Here is a 7374-nt window from a genome sequence, read left to right on the forward strand (position 1 = left end):
ATATTTGATGAGAGTAGGGAAATGAATCAAATGGTTCTCAAGAACTATTTTGTTTGTTTGTTTGTTTCTTCCGGAATGTCTGTCAACTTTATTTTCAAGGTGTCATGAGGGCCTCCCTAAGGACAGGTGAGAGGAACCCAGGCTAAGCTAAGGCTGAAAGGGCTCCCTGAATGATTTGCTTTGTGAAATCCCCCAGGACTTTCACAGGATTTGATGCTGGAGTTTCACAGTGGATGGAGGTTGAATTTTCTACCCAGTGGGAAGGATGAGGCTTGGGAGTTTAAGATAATTTTTTTTTAATATTTTATGTACCACATCTTCTTGATCCAGTCATCTATTTTTGGGCATTTGGGTTGTTTCCATATCTTAGCTATTGTAAATAGTGCTGCTATAAACATAGGGGTGCAGGTGCCCTTTGGAATTACTGTTTCTGTCCTTTGGGTAAATACCTAGGAGTGGAATTGCTGCATCATATGGAAGCTCTATGTTTAGTAGGTCCAGAAATCTCCACACAGCTCTCCATAGTGGTTGGACCAGTTTGCACTCCCACCAGCAGTGCGGAGAGTTCCTTTTCTCCACAACCTCAGCAACATTTGTTGTTGCTAGTTTTTTTTAATATGTGCCATTCTCACTGGTGTAAGATGGTATCTCATTATAGTTTTGATTTGCATTTCCCTGATTACAAGTGATGTTGAACATTTTTTCATATGCCTGTTGGCCATTTGCGTTTCCTCTTCAGAGAAGTTTCTTTTTAGCTCTTCTGCCCATTTTTTGACTGGATTATTTTCTTTGTTTTTGTTGAGTCTCATCAGCTCTTTGTAGATTTTTGTGATCAGTCCTTTATCATTAGTGTTGTATGCAAAAATGTTCTCCCAGTTGTGGGGTTTCTCTTTGTTTTTGTTATTGTCTCTTTTGCTGTGCAGAAGCTCTTTAATTTGATGTAGTCCCAGCTGTTTATCTTTGCCTTCACTATCACTGCTTTGGGTGATGTGTCTGTAAAGATGTCTTTGATGTGCATGTCATTTTAAGAACAAAAAAGCAATATGACACTTCTTCTACAATTGTAACAACCAGAGTACACAACCAGCCTCACAAATATAAGTGAGACATAAGTCACAATCTTGTTTCAGAGTTCATAATATTGCAAGGAAGAAAAACACCCTTCCCAAGGTTGCAGGGCAAACAACTAATAATGATTCAAACTGACATGTGCCATATGTGAAGAACATCCAGACATTGTGGTAATACAGAAGAGGCAGTAATTAATTCTAAGGGGGAGATGATAGTTACCTAATATAAGATGGTGGAGAGAAGAAAGCATTACAAAAATATATGTGTGTGTGACCAGACCAGTCTGGTCTCAGGTCTGTGCCTCTTCTTGTCTGGTGTATAGTACCCTTTTCTTCCTGTAGCTGCCAACTTGATAAGCTGTGGAAAGGCAGCTCAGAAATGGTAAAAAGAAACAATGAGCCAAGGAAATTGTGTATATATATATATATATATATATATATACACACACACACACACATCTCCACACAATATTGATGTCTATCTCTTCCTCTATCTCCATATAGGTTTCTTCTGCTACTTGAAAGTAGAGTGCTCCTATGGTATGATTTGGTAGGTTATTTTTGGGGTTTGGGAACATTGTTATTGTCCCCTGCCCTGGGAGCAGGCCCAGGGGCACTCAATCTGATCCCACTGACAACACAGGCAGATAAGCTGGGAGTGAACCAGCCGCTGTCCACGGCCCACCTGCCAGGAGTCAGAGGAATGGAACTAAGGGTCCTGCTCCCAAACTGAGGAAAGAGCTCTTGAGACCTTCTGGTCCAGGCTGAAAAGAGGTCTCCACAGGCATAGGTGAGGCAAAGAGTGAGGGTGACATCAGCAAAAGAGCAAGACAGAGAGTTCTGGGGAGACCTTTCTCGGCATGAGTGGCTCCGTGAGTTACCGGGGCTTGGGATCTATATAGGTTTTAGGAATGGGGTTTGAGAACAAAGGAATTAAATGTTCTTGGCTGAGAAGGCAAGGAGAGTAGACTTGGCTAAAGTCCACTTATTGTTGCTAGCGGTGGGCCCCAGCAGCAGCAGCGCGGGGGTTGTGCAGGGCTGGTAACCATCTCCACGATGACCATCTGTGGGGGCTGGGTGCCCCCAGCAGCTCCAGTGTGAACCAGTCTGGTCTCAAGGTCTGTGCCTCTTTTCTTCGGATCTGTAGCACCCTTTTCTTCCCATAGCTGCCAACTTGATAAGCTCTAGAATGGTAGCTCAGAAATGGTAAAAAGCAACAATGAGCCAAGGAAATTGATGGCAGCAGGTGTCTGGACCTGGAGTCGTAAGGTTTTTTAACCTCTTGTTTACCAACCCATGGAACAGCAAAATTCTTTTCCCTGAATCCTGTCCTGTTCTTGTCCTGGGACCCTTCCTGTCTCATAATTATTTCTACGGAATCATTTTTGAGCATTCCCAGACCCCAAACCACTTACCAAATCATACCAAATAGGAATACTCTACTTTGGATATGAGGGAAACCTCTATCTATAGCTGCATCTATTAAGGAGACTCCTAAATTTCTGGCTTGGAAGGGATGAAAATGCCATTTACTTAGACGCGGTATAGAGGATGGGAGAAGAGTGGGGAGCAAAATTCAGAGGAGGAACAATTCAGAGTTCCACGTTGGACATGTTGAGTTAAAGAAAATCTGAGCGATTGCTTACCTGCTTTTGGGCCTTCCTCCTGCTGCAGCCACTGTGTGGAACACTCTTTTCCCAACTGGCTCTGCCAAGGTCCACATCATTGCAGGGCTTAAGTCAAATGCCAAATAAATCTGTATTACTCTCAACTTCTATCATTTTCCATGCTATTCTCCTATTTTATTTCTTTCATAGCACTTAGCACTTTCTGAAATTATGTCATTCGTTTAACTCTGTTGTTACCTAAATGCAGATGACATGTGTGGAAGGAATTGTAAATAGAAGTAAATAGAAGTTCCATGTCAGCAGGGACCTTTTGGTCACAATCACAGTGTGAGTACACTTGTAGGACAGCATCTGGCCCTCAGTGGCTGCTCAATATGAATTTGTGGAATGAATATTAAAGTGAAGATGATGCCAAGTAGGCAGTTGAATATATATTGTGTCTCACCGCAGAGGGGGAGAGAGCAAGCCTGAAGGTACATGGTTAAGAGTCATTGCGTGAAGATGGCATTTAAATCCGTAGGGATGACTGAGACCATCTTCTATTGAGGAAGTGGAGACAGAGGGCCCAGGACTGACACCTGAGTAAGCTCAGTGCTGAAGTTCACCTCTCCGCAATTCCTTCCACATATGTCATCTGCATTTACAGCCTTCTCTTCCTCAATTGCCCATCAGTTTTTAAAGTCCACGCCTTCCTTTATGTTCTCAAGAGCTGTGCACTTTTCCTGTGTTCCTCATTCCTTAAGGGAATGATCCTGTAGTCAGAATCACATTCTTGAATTAGATTAGGTTATATTGAGTGATAAGTGTTGTTACATTATAAACTTTTACCCATTGTGATCTCAGTGTTAAATGTATTACTATTCTAAGTTAATGGACACTGTGCCCAAGATTTCAGTGAATTATCGTTAGCTATCCTTTACAAAGGCACATTTTTATTCTCAAAGTAATCATGCATTCAATCCAGAAGTCAAACATTATTTGATCCAGGGGTTGTTAAAATATAACAGTCTGATTGATCAATATTAAATGATAGATTTTCATTTTTCTCTAAACTTTCAGGATATTGAAAGAGACTTGAAACAGATTAGACTTCAGAACATAAAGGAAAGTGTAATTCCAGAACAGAAATATAAAGCTAAGGTAATAAACATTTTTGTCTTTTGGTTTCATATTAAAAGCTTGGCTGGTAGTCCCCACCTTACAATCTGGGTTACCTATAGGACTTTCCTCCCTACTATTTTATGGAATTGCCTTATTTTGTTAATGTTAAACTGGTGACTTTCAGTATCTGTAATGTCAAATAGGGGGTTGTAAATTTATTGGATTGCTAAACTAAGACTTTTTTCTTGATTTCTTCAAGAGAGGGGTAAAGTTTGAAATTAATTTAGACAACTGCATTTCTGATGAAAACACCATCCAAGAGGAAAAGGTATGCCATTAAGTATATATTTCCATTACGTGGCATGAGAAAAATGAGTGTCTTAATAGCTTGTTTCATGAAATTTTTGCACAGGGGCTAAGGAGAGTTTTCTTCAAACATTTTAGAAGGATCTCTGGTGTTCAACTGAGTGTTCCCAAAATACTTTTAATGCTCCCACTCTATGTTTTTTACTTGAAATTAGTCCCTTAGATAGACTATTCCAATCAGATTTACTTTTTTTTATAAGAAACTATTTTATATGAGGAACTATTTTTCTCATAATATAACTTTTTACCATAGCCAAATTAAAATAGGAGACCATAATAGTCAGCAACCAATATACATATTTAAGAAAATGGAGCAGTTTCCCTAAAACTATGCATATTTTATAATTTTAGGTTTTATTTATTTATAACTTTGCACTGGCCTTTCATAAATCTCAGGCAGTTGGGCTCTCATTGACACAGCAGTGAACACACTAGCACTGTCCACTCAAGCTTCATTTTATCACTGAGTTCGGCATCTTTTCTCTACCCACTTTTTTCCAGACCTGCTAACAAATACCAAAAATGAGCCTATTTGTGTCTCCATTTCACTTTCTCTGAGTTTACCTTTAAAAGTACCAAAAGCTCAGTATGAGTGTGTATATATACGTATATATGTGTGTATATATTCTATATCAGAGCTAATACTCAATTTCTTTTATATTCTTTATTAATTTAAAATAATTTAATGTTATCATTTCTTTCCAATCCTTTTGATGTGTGTGGTGAATGACTAGTTGTGTTTTTTAATAGACTGCATGTTTGATAGCAGCTTTAGGTTCATACCAAGATTGAGTGGAAAGTATGGAGATTTCTCATAGATGCCCTGCTCCTACAGGTGATAACCTCTCCACCATGATAACCTCTCCACCATCAACACTCCCCACCAGAGTGGGACATTTGTTACATTTGACACCTCAATATCAGCCAGGCTCATAGTGTACTTTAGAGTTCACTCCTGATGTACATTTTATCGGTTTGGACAAATGCATAATGATGTGTGTCCATCTTTACAGTACTATACAGAGTATTTTTACTGCCCCCCCCCAAATCCTGTGCTCTGCCTGTCTTTCAGATTTTGCTAGCATCTTACTGCATAAAGACTTCCTTCATTAAATGGGGAAAAGTGATAATAGCCCCTGGAGCTGCATTAGAAAGGAGCAAATTTGGTGACCCATTTCTGTGTCGACCCTGAGGAGCAGGGTGTCCATAGGGCATCAGTGAAGCTGGCCTCCTAGAATAAAAGAATAGAGTCAAAAAATTATCTACCAGAGTAGTTATCCTTTATTATTCTGTGCTTTGATTTGCTTGAAGCAGAGTGATCTTTTTTAGTATGGCTTATGGGACATTAGGAGCAGTTTCAGGGCCCACTTAGGAAGGCTGTATACTTCAAACAGGCTGTGGATGACATTACCTTGAGAGTTCTGCAGAATGGAACTCAAGTACAATAATACTGAAGACGGGAAGTCTGAATAAAATTAATTGCCATTATGATGAGCAAGGAGAAGAAATGAAAACTGTTTCTATCTTGAACATAGTTTAGAACATGTTTGAACATAGTTCTAGTTTTTAAACTCTATTAATTTATTTAATATATGTTGAATATATACCATGTATCTTGGTAAAAGTCATTACTGGGAACACACTGCATTGTTTTTAATATTTATTTTCAAAATACGGCGTTTTCTCATGAAACATTGTGGAATTGCCTTAGGCAGTGGATATGCTAAATGAAACTTTGACCTTTGAGGATGGCAAGAAGTTTAAGGAATCTAAACGTATTAAGGACCATGAAGATTATACAGACAAAGCATTTGAAAAACTCTGTCGCCCAGAAGCAGGTATGTGTCCCTTGAAATCTGTAGATGAGGCAGGTCGTTCAAGATTGTTTCATGCTCTATCCTCTCTCGTCTCCTGATACTCCACTGTCATGTGTCCCCCTGCCTCCCAGAGCTGGACGGGGACCCAGTTCTCTGCTCCCCCCTGTGCCCATGCCATGATGCCAGCACTCCCCGGCACCCAGCCTCCTTGCTTTCTCAACACTGTCTCCTTGAGCAGTTTCACCAGCTCCCTCGGCTTCAGCTTCTTGCAGCCACAAGCTCCACACCCAGCTGTTTTCTCATTATCTTCTATAAAGCAACATGGCCAAGACCCAAAGCATCTCAAACTTAGCACATGTACAATCCAACCTGCGAGTACCTCCTCCCACGTGATGCTTTATTTGGGCAACACATCACCAGGCTGACAGTTCCTGCCCAAGGTGGTTTCTGTTCTGGGATGTCTCTAGAGACTTCCTCCCCCTTCATTCCCTCTGCCACTAGGTTAGGGCTCTGTCATCTCTCAGCGATGCGGTGTGATAGGATATGCGTGGGCTTTGGAGACAGACTTGGCTTGAGTCCCACCTGGTGCTTCCGCTTTCTGGTTGTGTGACTTTCCACAATGGGCTAAAAATGCCCTGAATCTCAATTTCCTTTGAGGAACAACCAAGCAGGATTATTACGAGAACTAAGGTTAAATTTGATATAGAAAGTACTTGACCATATTAGATGTTTAATAAATGCTATTCTCTTCATTTTTTCTTTCCCTTTACCTCCCTGTGGCGCAATCTATGTTAGTATGAGGGTGGTGACTTCTCTGGTTGTGAATGGGCCAGTGATGGACTGCCTGTGAAGTTTCCTAAGAAACTGTTTAGTGTAGCTAGTCACACTTAAGTTATTTTTCTTACGTTATTTTCTTACAGAATTGTTCATTCAGGAGGCTGCAGCTGCAGAAAACAGAAGACAGTGGGAAGCCAGAGCTCCTCAGACTCTGCTGCGGATGATGGCAGAGTCTGAAGTCACTTCCACCTGCACCACCAAGCCTGAGGGTGAGTCCGCATCAAAACGGTCCTCAGCAAGGGCCGTCAATGCAGCTGTGTTGTATCACTTTTCAGGACTCTCTCTAGGGACTTGCTATCAAATATCAGGCATTGTTTTCATTTCTCCCCTACCTCCAGAGAAGGCCCACTAATTATCCCAGAAAACTGAGCACCCCAGCTATGGGAAAGTACAGGAGGAAAGATCCAGAATCCTTCTTTCCTCTAAGTGAGGGCAAAGGGTCCAAGGAAGGGCAGTCAACTTGATTTGCCTTCCCATGCTAGCACACTAACTTCCTGAAATTTCTTGAAGGATTTTTTTCCCCAATAAAATTGAAATTAAAATAACAGTTATCCC

General features: G+C 40.8%; 1 protein-coding gene across 1 annotated transcript in view; it reads left to right on the top strand.

The window, feature by feature from the left end:
- The window catches only part of LOC119258537 (serine/threonine-protein kinase Nek5-like), a 110712-nt gene that overhangs the window by 49639 nt on the left and 53699 nt on the right, over nucleotides 1-7374 (top strand). The window contains 4 exon segments of the mRNA XM_037526818.1: nucleotides 3758-3838; nucleotides 4059-4127; nucleotides 5877-6003; nucleotides 6903-7080. Coding sequence (XP_037382715.1) covers nucleotides 3758-3838; nucleotides 4059-4127; nucleotides 5877-6003; nucleotides 6903-7080 — 455 coding nt within the window.

This window comes from Talpa occidentalis, unplaced genomic scaffold (genome assembly GCF_014898055.3).
Source record: "Talpa occidentalis isolate TD23 unplaced genomic scaffold, MPIMG_talOcc4v2.1 talOcc4.5, whole genome shotgun sequence".
NCBI classification, from domain to species: domain Eukaryota; kingdom Metazoa; phylum Chordata; class Mammalia; order Eulipotyphla; family Talpidae; genus Talpa; species Talpa occidentalis.